We start from the raw sequence: 20,215 nt of genomic DNA, 5'->3' as shown, positions 1-20,215 counted from the left end.
TATGGATTTTTGTATTCGCTATCGATGTCAAAAGCATGCAATAGCAATTTATTGGTTTTATTTATATATTTACATGGAATTCCATATGTAATGTTTGACTGTGTTCACGATGTGATGAAACTTTGTATGAATTTATTACTTTCCGAAACTGTTATGAAGGAATTCAATTTTTTAATTATTGAAAATGAATACATTTTTTTAATTTTCAACTATACGTACAATACATCTGATAAAAATAAGTAGATGAACTTACAAAATGAGTAAAACTAAATAACACTGATTTTAAATCTATTACACGAAGGTACTATTACATGCTTTTTCAGTGATCAATACCCAAAAATTAAAGAAAATGTAAAATAATTTTTATTTTACAGAATTGATTTTTAGTTTCATTAAATTTTTGGGGTTGTTTTCTTTTTTTTTTTGGTTTTCAAAGTGATTAGTCAGATGCCTTTGTAGTAGTTAGACTTGCCTTTGACTGCCCTCAAAAGTTGGACATTAGTATCTTCCCCCATATTTGAAAAAATATATTTTTCCCCCATAATCCTCATCGAAAACCAATTATTTTTCGAGATAATCGATAAATGCGATAACATTCAAGTATATTCTATAGCTATATATATGCACTGTATAGGTATACCAAGCGTGCTAACACATTTTCTCGATTATCTCAAAAAATAATGGGATATCGAAAAAATTATAAGAGACAAAAGTTGTTTGGAATTAAAAAATATACAACATTTATTCCAACTTTTTTCCAAAAAATCAATATTTTTCAAGTTGTGGCGAAAAAATTTATTTTGCAATATAATTTTTTATAACAAATAAAAGGAGTGAGAAATTTACAATTTTGACAATTTTTCACCTCCCATAACGTTCCTCATAGAATCGAATGGAAAAAAGTGTAACCTACAATCTCATCTAGAAGAAGTCTAACATTTGCGTCACTCACTCGCTCAACCAGGTATATACGAGTATGTTATGGATTTTCCAGGTGTTTGTTATTTTTTCAATACAAATAATTTTTTTAATTTCTTTGATTGATCGATTATACTTTGTTTTATCTGATTGTAATCTATTTTATTGCCAGATTTTCCTTAATTTTTGTTTATCTTTTAATTTATTCGAGACTGTTTTGGAGTTAAGTCTACAAAGTTTTAATTGTCTGGGATATTTTGAAGTTGCTATGATAATAGATATACGGATATTATTGTTTAGATTTTCTTTGACAACATGTTTTTTGATCGTGAGTGACTGTTGTTTTCTGTTAACGGCTTATGTCAATTGGTTGTTGTTCTTCTTCAATTTTGTAAATACTACCGCTTGCTAACGGTGTATATATTGTAATGTTTGATCTAATAGTATTTTCAGGCCTTGGTATTTGTTTTGGTCTAAGTATTGGGAATAATTTTTGCTTAAGAAAATTTTTTGCGTTCATAACTGACTATGTGATTTGGTACATTTGACATTTTTTATTATTATTTGAATAGAATAATTTGACATGATATGATTATTCGCGTATTTAACATAGACTAGAGTTCTGTGGCAACAATTTTAGGTATGACTATTCCTGGCATAGCGTGTATTGGGGAATGTCTCTTTTTATGCGTTTTTTTGAAAATGATTATTTCGTTCATACATAAGTTTTTTTGTTTTTATTAGTTGTTTTCATTAGTTTTTATTTCCAGGAAAAAATTGATAATGGTTGTTTTATTATCTAACCTTTAGTGTTAGAAGTTTTTATTGCTTTGTGATTATATGATTAAATATATTGTTTTAAATCATTTACATCAGCTAAGGGGTGTTTTTGAGAACGGCTTTAAATGACTTCATCTACTGTGTGAATATTTTGGATTATCAATTTGAATTTTTGTTTCGTTATTGTTTAGGATTTTTATTGTGTACTTATTTTTCACGACTTTATCGAGGAGATTTTTTAACGGACTGATATTTAAAATGTCCCTTACGAATACCGATGGGGATTTTGGCGGCTTGAGAGCTGTCGACGCCGCTAGCATTGTATTTATATTGCTTGTTTTGTTTTCTTCTTTAATTTCCCATATTTTGAATTCTTGCTCATTTCAACAATTGCATTGTTGAAAATTTCTAGCCAGTAGTCTTCAATGTTGATTTTCTCGATTATTCTATTCTCTTCACGTCTATTTTTGAATCTTTTGTTTTGCACAGTATTACATTCTAAATCTTCTTTTATTTTTTCTTCCGTGTTTTTTATTACTGGTGATATCGGCACTATTTAATTGTTCGTAGCCATGTTGATTGATTTTAATGTTAAATTTTGATTGGTTAAGTTAGTAATTTTATTTTACATTTCGCGTAAGACTTATATGAAAACACTTTCTACAAGTTGTTCAGATTTTCGGGGACCGTTTCGTCACAAGTCTGTTCAGAAGAAATACTGCAAGATGAGTCAACGGAAATTAACATTTAATAGAGAAATTTTCAGGAACTAATATTAATGAATATTAATTCACTGAAAATTGGCAACCGAGTAAGTCTTCCTGATATAACAGTTTTATTTTTCGTCAGTAAACATTAGCCGTTATCAAATAATGCCCATAATAAATGAATAAATATCATGAATGCAAGTTGGAATCGTTTACTGATAAAATATAATTCAATACAGTACAAAGAATACTTTTGTTGAAGAATAATTGTTTGATCTCGTTATGCTTAAGGGTGATCGAAAAAATTCTAATTCTCGTAGTTATTGACGCAGCAGTACGAAGAAATCCACGATGTGCAAGACAGCACAGAAAAAGGATAATAAATAGGTAGACGCGTTAAAGGTCGTGGAGTATGTCTACTATTGCCCACCACAACGCGCGTGGGCGACATAACAATAAAACGGTGATAATGGCTCTCGACGAGAGATGAGCAGGATGTAAAAACGACGCTAAATATTTGACGATTGTCGTGCTGTAGGATAGACGGCAATGAAAAGTTTTAACAGTTCTTGCTCCTGCTCCCGACTGATAAATTATTTTAGCCAATGTTCCATGCACACTCTAACAAAAAGCTCTTCCGTGTTTTGTCATTGTCAGCCGTTTGATGCTATTACTCCGGCGCCCGCCCGTATTTTATCCGACGCGCTGTTGATGCTGCTACAAAAGAAAAAAACTTTATTCGGAGAGATAGATGCGCATATAATATTACAATGTTAAACTTAATGCATCATGTCCCTTTGTTTGTACACTTCCAAATCCTGCTGTGTGCATATATCAAATAAGTGGCCTTTTAGAGAATATAAACTTGTCACGGTAATACCGAGGATTTTTTATTAAATTATTTATTTCCTTCGCGTTCGAATTACCACTGCAAACTTTCATATATACATACATACATATACATACACGTATACATACACACACACATACACATGCGCGCGCATACACACACACACACACACACACACACACACACACACAAGAATATTATTGACGTATCGTGCCCTGATAAATCGACTGAGTAGAAAATATGCAAAAAAGTTTAACGTTTTGGAAAAAATATTCTTCTCCATTTAATGGGTTGCAAATTACGATTTTACTAAATAGCACCACTGTAAAACGATCAAATTTTCACGTTTAAAGATACACAAAAATAATCATGGTATATTGAATTTAGTATTATAATTGTTTTATCATCGGATACGTAGATTGATCAGAATAAGATAAGACGGATCCCTTGACCATTGGTCGTCACATTTAGAAGAGTAACGAGCCACCGATTTTTCTTTCCATCCATAAAAATATGATATAAGCCACTCATTCTAATGCTGAATGTAGATATCTAGGACATTTTCATCGAATCTAACATTTATAACTCTCTTGTAATTGAAATAGCGTTCTTCGTAATTTCGCATTTTAATAATGTTACCAAATGGAAGCTTCAAGTGCTTTCGATAAATAGTAATTGTTTGGAAAACATGAAATCGTTCAAAGATTATACTATTTTAAAGATTTACTATGAAATTTTCGAATTATGATTTATAAAATGTTATTAATAACATGTAATCTTTAAACGATTCCATCTTTACCAACATTGTTTTGCTATCATGTGCAGCTTTCATTTGATAATATTAAAACTTAACATTGCGCTGACACTGTAGACTATTTCTATTACAACAGAGTTATACTTTTAAAATACACCATAAATTCTATACGAAAAATTTTATACGAAATTATTAATACAACGAAAACATACATATAATGTTGTTATTAAATGCATAAGTATATCATACATATTTTTTACATATTTATTCTAAAATATATATATGACCTTACCGGATAACCTATATATTTCATTTACAATTCGTAAAAATTATATGAAACACACATATAAATCATATGTATTCCGTGCATATTTTGTGCAAAATATATAATATTCTTCTAAACTTTGAATTTTTTAAAAGATGAAAAAAATTGTATTCAATTTTAAGAAATTGTCAGTAACCTTAGTGAATTGACAAAAATCGAATGAAAAATGAATACGTTCAATGAAAATACGATAAGTACGATTTTGCCGCACGTTCGAGGAAAGCGTGTTTTTAAATTAGAATTGACCTTTTTCACCAAGTTTTTTTGAAATATACCATATAAATATCATGTTCGATAAGAAAAATCTCGTCTCGTGAGCCTTTTCAGTCTCATTTCACCCGGACGTAAACATCATACAAGACCAGAATCTATTTACTTACACTAATTGCTAATGTACTGTTATTGCATGATTTATTATTTTTTCTTGCATATTTAGATTATTTATCCTTTTAATTTTTTTACTGAAATATATACAGTAATTTATTAATAATTTATATTTACATTTTATTAATGTATATTTAATTAATTTTTAAGGGTAAACGTTTGAATGTAGATTATGCAAATATTACGTATAGTATATTTGAGAACTAGGTGTCATTCCCTCGATTCTCAAGTATCCTCCTATTTTCTGTTTTCAATCAAAAATTAATATTATCGATATAATAAAAAGTTTCTCTTTTCTTCATACTAAATGTGTTTTATTTGCATTGCATAATGTAATATAATACAAGTATAAAAGTTAAAGCAAGACTATCTTGTAGTTTGGTGTAGATAATGTATAATATTATAGCAATAATATATAATAACAGATCAAGAGTCGCGGCCGCGATTTGCAACACGAATACCAAAAGAAAAGGTTCGGTTATACGCAACACTATTACACAACAATTTCGCAATGCACAGATGCACAGAAAGATTAGAAAATATTCACGTTTACTTAAATCAAATAATGACTATAAGCAAAATATTGTCGCAATAACAGCACTAATTATATTTCAATCATTTGGTTTATAATAAATAAAACTATCATTGCCAATATTGTTCATTCAGACTATCCTGTTAATCATTGTTGGTGGTAATTTTGCTCAACAGTACCTTTACAAGATGCTTTGAATGATGAGTTTGAAACCTGTTAGTATTTGTTCTAAATCCATCCATCCCAATACCGACGACGGCGAGATTTAGTACAGCGTCTGCCGAAAGTAAGTAGTCCACCGAGGAATGATCACCCCCCCCCCCCCTCTTTATATGGAGCTGTCTTCCCAAGGGTATAACTACCGTACTAATCCTTCACGTCGCCTTTTAGGTTCAAAGTGGTTTCACATACGTAAATTTATGAAGTTGCCAGAACATATGTGTCTTATCATGTAAATTTATAGGATTTTGATATTAATGAAAAAGGTTCCCATTTATATAATCATTATAGCAGCACTGGCGATTAGTTTACAGAAACTATTTAACGTCATTATAGAAAAATATTTTGTTAGGTTCACCAGATGTTAGAAATTATAATGAATCATTTAAAAATATGTCTGTATTTATGTATGTGTATGAGAATATGTATGCATGTAATTGTCAATAACTGAAGTTACATACGGTAGAATTAGTAATGGCTTATTCGATTAATTTTTATCGAATAAAGGATGGAGAATTCTAATTCTAATGGTGAAGATTCTAATGAGGCATTCCGTAGAATTAAAAGAAAAATGTGATTTTTTTCATTCTGACATTTGATTTTTCCCATATTTTTATTTTATATATGAGTTTAATAATATTTAATCATTTTCTATGTTAATTGAATAAAAGAATCATCTCTGAGACTATTAATCAATAGTAATGATGTAGACCAAGATTTTAATGGATTTTAGTATTAAAAAATTTTTGAATAATATTTTTCAAAAAGACTTATATAATTATTACTAGGACACCTGTCAAATAGTTTATAGCATCAATACATATGAATATTTTTGAATGTATCTTTTACGGACGGTACATTGTTCAGTTCGTTATTGAACACTAGGTATCGCATCGTTAATACATGACGCCAATACGTATGTGCAGACAAGTAAATATCCTAGCAGTGCCGTTAAAATTGAATATGAGACAAAGATCGATTAACGAGTTTGGGTATTAAATTTAAGTTTTTACGAGAATTTCGTACGAAAAATAGATGTCAAAGACAAAATCATATGAAAGAGAAATTAATAACTGTCAAATTAATAATGAGCAGGGGTTAAAATCGATTCGGATAAAAATTACCTATGGTGGTGTGATCCATTAATCACGGCACTTAATCATCGGCAAAGTACATAAAAGCGAAAAGAGGATTTGCCTTGACAGCGAATTTTCAGTGTGGTCGAGTCTCTTTTCATTAACATTTTCAATTACCCGCGGCTCATTTGCTCATAATCCCCGCGTGCTAAAGAGGCTGAAGCGCAATTACGTCTTTGCTTCCTTCTGCGGCAACTACGACGACGACGAGGAAAAACCAAGAGAGAAGAGACAGGAGAAAAAAAAGTGGAGCGGAAAAAAGGCTGTACAATCGCTCGGCGCGCGACAATTTCCGTCGTCCTTATTATTTTCCGCCAGTGCGCACGCGAACGCGGTTTTTCCCTTGGATAAATGATTTTTTTCCTGCAGCGATACTGTGCACATAGTGCAATAATTCCTAATAGAAGACTTTGCGTACTTTGTTGCGATTGACAGCTATTGCTGTAGCCTTCCTCTCTACACGGTGAAATTAGCATTGATCGTTATCTACTTGGAAAGCGAATGTCAACCTGCTGTTTTTCTTTCTTCTCTCGTCGTTTCAACAGCAATGAGGCTATTTCCTTGAACTTTTTTTTCCATTTCCGTCTTGTTAGTCGTGAAACCTTTGGACTGGCTTTGCGTATTTAATGAGAGTTTCAAAGTTTTAAGTGACAAACTCGAGATGAAAATAAAGGAAAACGGTTTGAATGCATGATTTTTATGAGAAATGCAATGTTTATGTGCGAAAAGTTATACTGAATTGTACCTGAGCTAACATAACATACTAATCTCTCAAAAGGTAAAATATGGCAAAAAATTTATAATTTAAACGTCTAATAAATAAATAAAAATATAATTGTACTAATTTTTTTTTTATTTTAATTTTCTGCTCGCTTTTGTAATTAATACTGTAGTTTTATTCATGCTTATACGATATTACAATGAAGAACGAATAAATTTCTGCATATTTTTATCGACAAGTATTGTAACATTAATACGCTTTGTAAGCATTTCATTAAGGTATTTTTCTTCTCTTTATTATATACTTTGCGAGGCCTGCTTTTCAAAGAAAATAATTAGTTTAAATTATTGATATTAATTTAGAAATTTGATATCTTTTAATCAGTTTTATAAGATTAAAAATAAGCAAACTATGCGGATTACACATCTTTCGAATATTTTACGTAGAACCTAAGGCAAAACTGTCCTTGGGGTTTTTTCTACTCTGAATAAATGTTGACTAGTTGTATTGATTATTTGTTTCCATTTGTTATTTTAACTGAATAAAGTACCTTGAGGAAGTCAAATTATATTGTAAGTTTATTTGATACATATCTGATAATGTAATCTAGTTAACTCGATATTGTACGAGGAAAAGAAGACGAAAACATTAATCGCGTATTATGCAAAATAAGTCTGAAATAGGTTATCCTTTGTAGACTTAAAATGAATATAGTTTTTGAAGTAACAATAACAACAATATCTTAACGAAAGACCTCGATAATTTATAATTTATTTTTCACAAATTTCAAATGCACATGCCAATATATAACTTACATTCTATTCTTAACTAATACGTGCTTCTAGATTAACATATATATCACTAAAAATACTTCTTCAATGTTATAATTTATAGATACATTTGAATTTGAGTATATGCAGGTCTAATTATTAAAACGACAAAAACTTTTATTTGATGTTATCAAAAATTTAATTAGAAATTTATTGATAAAAATTACCAATTTATCCTAATATTTTCAATATATTTACTTTTTTTCAATTGATAAAATAATTGAGAACTAACTCTAGTAATATTGTAGCTGGTTATCTACATATATGTACACATCGGAAAGTTTTGCGAGAAATAAATGCTCCAAGGAAGAGAAGTGGTTAAATTACGAAAGCGCGCCACGAAATGGACTGCATGATTAGCCATTAGTTAGCATTTTTGGGCGGCTACTTGAGTATCTTAGGCACAGTTATTTAAAATATCTTGCATGATTTTGAAAATTAATATAAAGCATCTTAATCTATACTCTTAGTCGTCACGAATCTCGTTAATTATTCAATGATCCGATCCACTTCTTTACGCACGAAAATGTATATAAAAAAAACTAACAAAAGTAGCATTATCGAAGAAAATTTGGCCTGCACAGCTGTAAGGCAAAGTCGAAGAAAATCGTATGCAAAGCAGTGTGGCGTGTATATTGGCAGTTGGAAGTGGCGTTCATGCAGAGAAAGCGAGAGACGGGGCGTCGCGTCTGTGCGGAAGTTACGATTCCAAGCTCGCACGCGAGCCATCCGTCGTTTCGAGCTCAATTACTGAATCGGCTCATACTTCTTCCGGGGAACCAATTAAGAAAACCCATTGAGGGGAGGATTGCCGTGAAATCGAGCACATATTTGCTGATTGGAATGGAAAACGGCAAGGGGCTTAGGTTTGCGCTGATACGTACAGGCAAACAAACCTTGTGCCATGTGCGTATAGTCCTTCTTTCATAGTAATGTGCAGTAAAACTCCTCGCGACGTTACGCTTGTCGGATTGTTCCTTCGAATTTCCGTAAACAAAAAGCCTCAGCGTGACCATATCTGTTTTTCGAATGAGAACACGTAGTTTCGAATATTTATAAGAAGAGCCCGTTAAGCGAATAATGAATTTAATTTGTATGGAAATTTCTCTTGCTCAGCAGCTCGGCCGCGTGGAAAAGCGTAACTAATTACTTTTTAAAAGCTCGAGAAAAACTTAACATAAAATGGCTTGTTTGTAAATTTTTAATTAAAATCGCATCGAGTGCACAAGCTGTTCTGAAATAATTGAAAGCGTTCATTCAAACGAGATTTGCTTTCTGGACGCATTAACTGCATAATGTCGGTCTCATGTAAGTAAGCTTGTGTATTATTTAACAAATAAGATAATACAATTCTAGAGCAGAAAAGAACATGACAATACGGGTCCACGTCATCGTATTTTTTCGCTTTAGTTTAATGTTTTTTTAAGATTCCAGATATTCTGAATTGGAAAATACCAAGAGTCAACCTCGATTAAAAGTCCATTCGCGCGCTTTCTCTCTCTCTTTCTCTCTCTTTATTTTTCCTTCGGGTGTATGTTAAAAATGCAGGAACACTCGCTGGCTAGAAGCAACAATTAGCGCGGGACTGACTCGACTCAAGCATTAGCCGTAAAAGCCCGAAAGGCAGCGTAAATGCGGCGGTCTGTTGTTGGCGCGTCTTGACGTTGTGCGAGACGGGTACTAGTCATAGCGATTGTCGCGATACTTTTTTCTTGTACCGCAGAAATATTTAGGAAGTCACAGCCTCGCAGGGAAATGCCCTCTAGCGCTTTTCTTTTCTCTCATCTTTTCTCTCTCTGTCTTTCTGTTTCTCTCTTTCTCTACTGACTTTACCTTTGTTTCTCTTGTGCTATTTTCGCAACGCTTATACACTTGTTTTTTATATCCTTTTTGCGTAAAGTCTTTTGTCCGTTATATTGTATTTTGAAAAAATGCTCTAGCAGGTGCACTAGGAAAACTGGTTATGATGTTTTTTAGAACATCGAGGATAGTAAACGAGCCGGAGTACATATTTCGATATTCCATGGTTATCTTCGTTGTTTCTAGATTCTGTCAAAACAGAATAAAGAAGATTTCTACTCTAATTCAATTGGATAATTGATTTTGCTTCTGTAAACGAGTAATCCTATTTTTTATTGTACGGGTGATTACGTAGAATGCAGTAGCTTTGTATTCTCAGCGACTCAAATGGCATTGCATTGAGCGGACGTTGCTTGCGACTGTTTCTCGGACAAAGTTCGCAAACGGGCAGTCATTGAACGTCCGTGACCCGTCGTGACTAAAGTGCCTTCCAGTAAAGTGGGCTCGAAGATTTTTAGAAGTTTTCCTGATCAGCGACAAACTTGCGAATCACGATACAGACAGAAGGTCCGAAACGACGTTGAAACTTTGAACGGCGAACGTCGAACACAGAAGAGCCGTCGCGTCCTACTTTAAATTCGACGTTGCAAGCAAACGAGCCAGGGAAGAAAAGGGGGTAAGACTGTTTCTGTATCAAACTGATAGACAGCGGCGTTGCAGCAGGAATTGGCGTTGCGAGCGCCGCTTCCCATGGTAGCTTTCCGCGACTGTTCTTTACTTTGCATTGCCCCGCATTTGTCACGGATTTAGCTTACGTCATAATTCACGCGAAGGGGATTCGCAAGCCGGAATACGCAGTTTTGCGCGCGTGTGCGCATTTTCGCTCTCGCTGCTGTTATGTACATTGGCCCTGTGTGTTAATAAGCGCGCTTATATGCATTTGGAAATGATTTCCACTTCAAATAAGCCGCTTGTTGCAATTATGCGCTGCCGTTTAATTTTAGGCGCAGTCTCCGACGCTACAAACTGGCTCAACCCGGACGAGAACTGCGAATTCATTTTGGATTGAATTATTCAACGGTGGCTCGTGATGGGACTGAATTTTATTACCAATATGCAGCTGTAATTGTGAATTGTGCAGCTTGTAACGTCATATACGTAAGTGATTGATCTGTGGGAACCGATACTCTTGAATGCCAATTCAGTAAGAATTCAATACTTTTTTGTACACATCTATGAACGTTTATACGAATAAAAAGTAGCAATACCGAAGCACTACTTGAAATTATTCCACTATTACTACTCTCTTTCTTATAGTGATAATGCCTGCAATTGTTGGCGCAAAGTCGTCGGCATAGTTCGCGCGCGACGTTGACAATAACGTAGCATTTCGAAAAAAACGCATAATCTTCGAGATAGATAAATGTTCTTTCAACCTCATTTAAATGTGTATGTGTTTGTGTGTGTGTGTATGTATAAATGTTGGTAACTCTTTCGCTATAAACTGTTTTCTCATACGTTGCATTTCATTTCCATTCACGAACAAAATTACGATGGTTCCTCTAAAGTTTTACTTTCTGCCAGTCTTATGTAAGTATTTAGTTAATATTCATAAAATAGACATTTTAATAAAAATTTTGTTTAAGGCATATGTAGTTCTGGATTTACTTTTTCGAACGAATTAAAGAATAATGCGAAAAGTAATAATTTGTTATATTATGAGGATATATTAGAAGCGCAGAAAGATAAAACCATTTTAATTATTGACATAAGAGAAGATTCTGAAATACGAGAGACGGGAAAATTGCCTGGCAGCATTCACATACCAAGTGAGTTTATTGTTCTCACAGTGGCTTAAAATCGTTGCGAATAAAAGTATCAATATTTTAGTGGGTAAAGTTATTAATGTGCTAACGGAATGTTCGAATGAAGAATTTGAAAAACAATACAATAGGACGAAGCCTACGTTCGATACGAAGATTATTTTGAGTTGCCTCAAGGGTCTTAGAAGTGGTAAACTATTACCAAAAATGCTTCAATTAGGATTTAGAAAGTAAAAATTATTCGTTTAGATAATATTTTGCAGTTATGTTATTTTTTAACATTAATATTTTTTCCAGTATGTTCAGCTATGCAGGTGGTTGGATGGACTGGGTTCAACATCAAAAACAAAATTAAATCATTCTCGTTGTAATATTTATAAATTTGTGAATATCAATGGTAGTGCATTAAAAATGAATTGGTACCGGTTTAACTTTACTTATAAGCTGATACGAATTAGTTTAAATAAATAAGCGATAAACTGTCAAAAACGTATTATCTGTTTACGTCAGATAATAATTTACTCCACTTTTCCGGCAAACGTAAAAATCAGGCAACGATTAAATACTACATACGGGTATGATCTCATGTTTACATTTAACAACGATAAGCAATTTAAGAATAATAATAGCAGAAAAAATGAGACAAATGAATGTTACGACCCTTGCTAATTGGAATTATGTTTGAAATGAAATAAATAGAAATTGAAAGTATTTGCCGGGGCAGCAGTTTGTTGGCAGTGCAGAAAATCCACGGTACTTCAGCGCGGAAAAGCGACGCGAACGGACCCGTGAAAGCCGCGCCTAAGGCACTTGGAAAGGGATAGTTGGCGAGAAAGTGAAATTTGGCGATGCTCTTTTTTTCGTGCAGCCGCGCCGGACCGGGAAGGATCCCAGTGGAAGCAGTGAGTCGAATCAGTAAGGGAATTAGTCGTTATTGATTTATTCGATGGGATTCTGGAAATTTTGAATGCGGATAATTTTATATTGCGATGTCGGCGTCCATGACAGTCAAAGCCTTGCTGACGAAGTTTACGAGCAGAAGTTGTTCGAAACACTCGGGCGTCGAATTTTCAAATTTGCTTGATGTTGGCGAATCTGTAGTTTAGCGTGGTGCATGCAAATAATTTACTGCCAGACTCTACCTATAACACTTCCTGTTACCGTAACCGGACGCGAACAAAATAAGTTAGAGTTTTCTCAATAGGATAACCAATCACCTTACATATGCATAGGATTAATAATTATCTATGGAATTGATTGATATGTTGAAATATTATTTTATCTGTAACAAATATATCATTAGAAAAATTAATAACAATTGTATGATTATAATTATATATTATTGAAATTGATGAAAATTAATGAAATTTGAACTATATTATTGTTCGGGATGGTATGAGATGAATCATCGCGAGAATACGGTTTGATATCAATATGCGCAACTACAAAACGATTGCCTGCAAACGCAGTATCGCTTGCATTCTTTCACCCAATTCTCATTCGTAGAATCCGATACTTGACTGGTGCGTTGACATCTGTTCTAACTCGGCGAGAGAACTAAGAAAGCTTGACTGAGCAATCAAGTGTCGATCGCAATGAATGCGTTTTCGGTCGGGTAACACCGGATAATCTCTACGATCGCGATATGCCTCCTCGAAAGAAAACAAACATATTCTTTTACTCGACTAAGCGTATTTTTTGTTTTTTAAGCGGCGATCTAGTTTAAGATATTTATAAGAACTGTAAATAACGTAAGAAGCGTGAGCGTGAGCGATTTGAGCAGTGCGCCCTGATGCAAGCCAAATTTGTTTAGTTTTTGTAGCGTAATAGTCGAGGCGAAACGTTGAGTTTCCTTCAATTTCGTTCCTTTATGATCACGTTTATGACCGTGTATTCCTTTCTCTATGCATAAGATCTAACGATTAATCTGTCGTCAATGAGACTTATTGTGACTGAAGCCGCTGTCCACGCCCTGCAAACAAGCACATCGCAAAAACAGATGCTGCATTTGTTTCTTAAACCAGCAGGTCAGAACAAGATGGTTCATGACCTCATCTGGGTCTCGTAAGTCGAGCTCAAGGTTGAACGGTGGAGGGCAGAGAACGTGACTCTCACCCGAAAACCAAAGAATTGTTATTGTATGATTGGGGGGACAGCAGGCATATTATCACCATTGGCTGCGGTGCAATAAAAAAAAAGCAACGCCTATTTGGTCTTATCTTGAACTATGAAAGTGGGGAGGAATTTCCAATTTTTCTCGGCTTGCAGCTAGTGACGCATTGATCAGAACGCTTCAAACGCTCGATTAGGCAAGTCCTTTTTTCTCTAGCGCTAGAAATTTGTATCACTTTGAAAGGCATTTTGATTTTTATTACGATTAATGGCTCTTGAGATTGTTAATTGCGATTAATTAAGTTACTTTATTTGTGTTTATTGCATAACTTATAGTATTTAAATAATTTATCATAAGATTCTATGTTCTCAAATGTTATACGATTATATAATTAAAATTGTTTGTTCTAAAATTGATTAAAATATTCTCACTCATCCTCAACCCGAACAATTATCAGTCAGTGTTTTTATACGCTTGATCGTAATTATAATTTATAGGCAGCACGCATGCGAGCCATAATAAGATTTTTCTTTGATACTGCAATAAAAAAAATATAGGTAGTTTAAACAACGAACTTGGCAAAGGCAATTAAAAACTAATGCACTTAATCATATTTTTAGAGCTCGAAGTTCTGATGTGGAATGCGTTTAACTATTACCTCTTATATAAGTATACATATATACGAGTCTAGAGAGCACGGTCGGAAACACGAGGGAGCCCAGCAGTGTGTAATGTGCTAAACTTTTCAATTATCCGAAACGTGACAATAATCTCAGCAGCAAGTGCACGCGTTGGATGGATTCCTTAACAAGTCGGGGGCCAAGTGAAAATTTGTCGCGCAGGGAATGGAGAGAGAGAGGGAGAACTCTTAGTCCGCGTCTATCGAGTCGAATGGCGCTCGCGAAGGCAATATTGAAAGCCACAACGTTGGCTTCTTCTTGGCTGATTCGCCCTCGCATTAGAGCTTTTGCTTCCCTTTTCGCGATCATCTGTCGGATCTCTCCGGCTGCTTTCTCTTGCCCCTTTGTCGCTGAGAACCTTTTAATATTTCTCCTCCGTCTGATTACCCGGTCTGGCGTAATGCAATTTCGACGTCTGTTCCGTCGACTAAAAAGCGCCCCGAGAAATGGAAGCTCTCTCTCTACCCCATTGCTTGGGCTTCGCGCGCGCGCGCGAAACTTACGAGCGTAGATTCTTTTTCATATATCGAAAATCCCGCGCCATTTAACAGTAGTGTGCGAGGGAGAGCAAGATGGGAACGGACGTCGTTAATCACGCGCGGCTCGCGCCGCGAGCTCGTTCTTTCCTCGGCGAGGAGAAGGATTTTTCTGGCCGCGAAATTGAGTGTGGTTGTGTTGAGAGCTCTCCTGCGAGAACGAGGGGAAAAGAAGCGGAGAGGCGCGGATTTATAAGGCGCTGCTGAGGCGATAGAAAGAAAAGGTCGGCGCTGTATAGGCATTTTTGCCCTGTGTGTCGTTGCTGTGCCGTGTTAACAGCTTCGAATTGGACTAACTTGAGAAATGTATTTTCTACGTGGACGTTGATTTATTAAACGCTATACGCCTGCCGCCCGCGGCCACATTTTTATTTCCGAGCAATTTTATTAAACTAGCCCTTTCCTTCGTTTTCTCACCACGTCAAAGGTGAAAAATGCTTTGGCAACAACGTTGTGGCTATCGATAAAATAGCCAACCAATAGCTTTTTCACGAATTCCGTTTCGACAGCTATACTCCAGCGGTGGTAATAATCAACTTATTTTAATGATTTAATAAAAACCAGCTTACGGCGTCATTCGTTTTCTCTTTCGGGTGGAGGATCAGATGCTTCGCAAAACATAATTATAAAAGGTGTTAATTTTTGTGACATAAAAAAATAAAAAATCGCCCAATGCATTTGATATTCGCTATGTGAATAAAGATAAAATTATCTGTTGTTACGTAAAGTATTGGCACATATTAATTCACATAAGATAAAATCAATAATTCTTTCATTAAAGAATAACGAATATCACTGTTTTGTAGCGTTGTTTTATGAACCGTGAGAAAATTGTCAGTGAACAAATTCCCCGATTGAGTTATTTTTTGGAATATCTCGACTTTATTAGATGAAGAAACATTCTGATCTACAATTGTTTGATTTCAAACGACAGCCCATAATACTTTATATGATCAGACATTGTCCCATTTTAGCCGTTTTTCTCTAACAGTGCACTATTTATCCCTTGATCATATTTTAATCTTAAGTAACGAACACGAGGTCCCACCGAGACTCTTCATCTGTAGCTCGGGCACAAGTCTATATATACCGATAAAGCTTAATAAAGTCAACAGCTATAACAAAAGAGCCCGAAATCGATGTGGCATGGCCATACGTCAACTCGAGCTGACGTGTACTCGAGCGAGTACCTAACAATGGAGCGCTGCTGCAGCCCTTGAACGGAAGACCCGAATAGAAAAAGAGAAGACGCGACGGCGCGCGAGAAAGAACAAAAAGAAGAAAGAGGCCTCGCGTAAAAAACCATCAGCATCAACGCGCGCGCTCTGGTGCTTTTAACGCGCTGCGCATGCGACTTGTCAAAACCGCATCGATCTCGCGTGTTTCATCTCAACTGGGACGAATAGTATATGAGGCCTCGCGGACGATGCAGCAACGAGGGAATGCTTGGCGGGGCGCAAACGAGAGAAAGAGCGAAATGTTCTTTGTGCGCGCGTGCAACGAGAGCTTTTGACGTTGCCCGCTACATACACGGCTCACTGGCTGCTCGCTTCCACCCCCCCCCCCCCTCCCTCCGCCCCGGCCGTAGTTTCTCATATCCACGCGAATTTTTCTTGTCCACGCCTTGCGCGCGCTATTCTTCATCGGCTTGGAGTGTGCGATGCTTCTCGATTAAGCTCATTATCGTTTTATTCAAAGTCGCGTAAAAAAATCGCGTGTCAGGATTCCGACGCGAATGCTGCGAAGATAATTAGTATGGGATGCTGTTGCTCGCGCCAACATTAAGCAAGCGACCGTAAGGTATATTCAAGTTACTGTTTCATTTCAAAAGGAGCACCTCGAAAGAGCAGAACGGTAGTAACCTCGTCCTGAAATCTGCGATTGTCTCCGGGACAAACGACATTCTTTTCGAAAATGTATGCAGGGGCAGAGGAAGTTTAGAATGAAAATGTATTCGAAGAATTCGGTGTTGATGAAAAGCTTGCGAAGTACGATGCCAACAATCCAATTATCCTTACCTTACTTTCTAATTATCATAAAGCTAGCGTCGCTGATCGAAATCGAGCATTAATTAGCTTGCAATTAACAAGCCGCGAGTGCGTCCAGCGTTAAAAGGCGTCCGCCGTGTCGTACTAATGAATGTTACGTAATTGTTAGGTAGTAATGTTTGCTGTTTCATGCTCGATGTCGATCGTTAAAATGGAATAGAGAGTACGATGGATGCAATCATTGTTCTCGGTTAATAATAAAACGAGAGTAGAGTCCATCGAGCGTCGTTGACCCGAGTGTGCAGCTGCTCACCCCTCGTTCGACACGATTCCACAGTTTATTTTTGGACTTGAGCTCTCTCTCATTCTCTCTTCTCATAAGGAACGAGACTTGGCCTTCCAAGTGCACCGAATTGATTTTGCTTTTGCGGACTCGAAAAGCAGCAACACAGATGAAATTATTACATTGCTGGCGACGTTGCAGTCAGTTTCACGGTGTCTTTTGCTTCAAACTCTTCTTCGCAGTCGAACTTGCTCCGCAAAGCGTCAAACTTTCCATGACGAAGTAATACCAACACTTTTGACAATCTTCACTTTTGTATTACCTTTTTTTCTCATTCTCGTGTCTATTTTTAACTATTGAGTATAATCAATTTGTACTATGAATTTCAATAGAATGGCACGTTTAAGCGCAGATGTTTACTGGCATTAGAGTGAGTGCTATGAGGTACATTTGTGTTGACATATTACCAACGGTGCGCTTGCTAATTAACTTTAATAAATTTGATCAGGTTGCAGCATTCTAAGGATATATTAAATATGGCTTTAAAACTTCGATTTTAAAATTAATTAATCAAAAATGAACATTGTGCACAGCATATTTGGAGAATTAAATCCATTGCATTACGCATTTACATGCTACTACTCGTCACAGTAGATACACAGGTACATCAACTGCGTTGCTGGATAAATTGATTTTTAAATTAAATTCCCGGATGTCTGGTATATAAATTGATAAGTTTGATCCATTTTCTACTCTCCCCCTTTTTGGCTCAAGCAAGTCATTGAAGATAATTCGAAATCACGGCAACGGCATGTATAAATTCGATCTTTAGGGCTGTCGTTTGCTATTTACGAGAACTAGAATGAAAAACTTTTATTAATGTAAAAAGTTTAAAATAATTAGGGGAAAACACATTGGTATACACGTTCTTTCTTTCAAAATAAATCGAATTCTTTTCAATCAAGCTCTCGTGTAACGGACTCGGCTGAAACCAAAGGCTAATGAAAATTCCGCGCGCATCCACTGACCGCCCTGATCGGATGGAGCCTGCATTCGAAATGGATTGCGGGAACAATGCTATAACATCCTTTATATGAGCAAGCCTATGTAATTGCATTGGCATGTAACAAGCGGAGTTTGACCTTCGTAACTTATGTTGTAAAATGGAAGGTTTGACAACTGTTTGCATCTGTAATAAAAAGCAATCGAAGGCATTTGAATGTTACGAAAAACGATTCTTATTAATGTAATTACGATAGTGGATCAAACGAATGTCAATAAGTTAGTTGAGACTAAGTATAGTTAATTTTGTAAAAAAGGGTACAGGATTTTGCATTTGCGCGTACCTCACTAAACTCGAAGGGCAATGACACTCGAATTTCAGATTTCATATGAAAGGACTTCTAAATTAAGTCACTTTTATATTTCATAAAACAAATGTTTTGAGACCAATCTGATTGCTTAACATAATTTTATCCTGACTTGCGATTAATAAGTTGAATTCTTTTTTTCATTGCAAATGAGTATGCGAATACTAATTTGATCAAAATAGTTGTTCGCTAGTTCATTTTCTTTTATAAAGGAAACTACAAATATTAGAAGAAAATTATTTCAGAAACCCGTCTCAAACTGGAATAAATCATGTATTACCAACAAAAGGATTTCTTAATTTTTATATCATTTCCTTCATCAAAGGAAATAAACTCTCAAATCTGTCAAATTTTTATATGTATGGAAATATTGGAAAGATTGGAAAATTAGCATAATATACTTATAAAATACGCTTCATTCGGCAAAAAAAAATAAAAAAATTTGTATTTGTCACATAAACTGTGTTTTAGATTTGTATAGATTTAAAAACAAAAAAATTAGGAATTTCACAAAAAAGACATTAAACCTTAATCATCTCAAAATATTTTAACATCCGAAAACTTTTCTATAGCGTATTTGAATGATTTAATTACATAATGCTTTCCAGTAATAAAAGTATAGGTAAATCGGAATTCGTTCACTAAGGTTTAACAAACAGTCAGCTGTGCATACAAACCAAAAATAGAGAGAGGGAGAGAGAGAGAGAGAGCAAAGAGGACAAGTGGGAAAGAGACTGATGAAAAAGACACCAAGAGAAACAACTAGGTAGTGTGGGAGACTACAGGGTTTTATGGGCACTAGATAGTCGGATTAATTAGATAGTCTCGGTATATCTACATATACCGGTAAACAAGACTAAGTCACTACGCTACGTTTAATTAACTGCCGGCTTATGAGCCCTCCGGTCGGTAGAACAACTGCAGATGCGGATGAGATAAATCAAGTCAACTATCATGCCATAAGATATACACACATTTGGCAATAATCACGAAAATTTTTCCAGTGATTTTTCAAAACAAGGAATGGGACATTTTTGGGTTTTTGCAAGCCCGTATATATACGTAGTTGCTGCGGGCAGAATAGGCGGTATATATCTAGGGTGTCTCTTCACATTTTCGTTTTCGTCGTCCCTTCGAGCTGCTCTCAGCGAGGGAAATTATAAGCCTCCGCGAACGGTTAATGCGCGTTCGGGCAAAGTTTGGCCGCTGCCTATACGCCTCTGTTGAAAAGTTTTGCAGCAGCACAGCACCTCTTCGGCAGATATATGTATATACATCAAGTGGAAACGGCTATGTGGAGCTGGAGTGTTGGGAAATATTATTGGGACGTACTTCTAAAGGTCGCCATCAATTTTAGCATTGTCTGTAGTTTTCTCATTTCAAGCAACTCTCACCGGTGGTTACGCGCGCTGACTTTCCAATGTTTCCAATATTTATTATTTTGATTTCTAGCGGTGAAGAAAGTA

The 20,215-nt window shown here is 35.4% G+C and overlaps 2 protein-coding genes across 2 annotated transcripts in view; one reads left to right on the top strand and one right to left on the bottom strand.

The window, feature by feature from the left end:
- The window catches only part of LOC131663691 (uncharacterized), a 73,842-nt gene that overhangs the window by 42,511 nt on the left and 11,116 nt on the right, over positions 1-20,215 (bottom strand). The window lies entirely within an intron of this gene.
- LOC131663692 (thiosulfate sulfurtransferase/rhodanese-like domain-containing protein 3) lies at positions 11,508-12,337 on the top strand. Its single transcript, XM_058934233.1, has 4 exons — positions 11,508-11,546; positions 11,603-11,785; positions 11,847-12,009; positions 12,077-12,337. The coding sequence occupies exons 1-4, from the start codon at positions 11,510-11,512 to the stop codon at positions 12,132-12,134; spliced, it is 441 nt and encodes a 146-aa protein (XP_058790216.1). The 5' UTR covers positions 11,508-11,509; the 3' UTR covers positions 12,135-12,337.

Source organism: Phymastichus coffea, unplaced genomic scaffold (assembly GCF_024137745.1).
Source record: "Phymastichus coffea isolate CEN01 unplaced genomic scaffold, Cenicafe_Pcof_1.1 PCOF00038, whole genome shotgun sequence".
Taxonomy (NCBI): domain Eukaryota; kingdom Metazoa; phylum Arthropoda; class Insecta; order Hymenoptera; family Eulophidae; genus Phymastichus; species Phymastichus coffea.
Note: the sequence above shows the minus strand (reverse complement) of the source record. Positions and strands in the feature narration are given on the sequence as shown.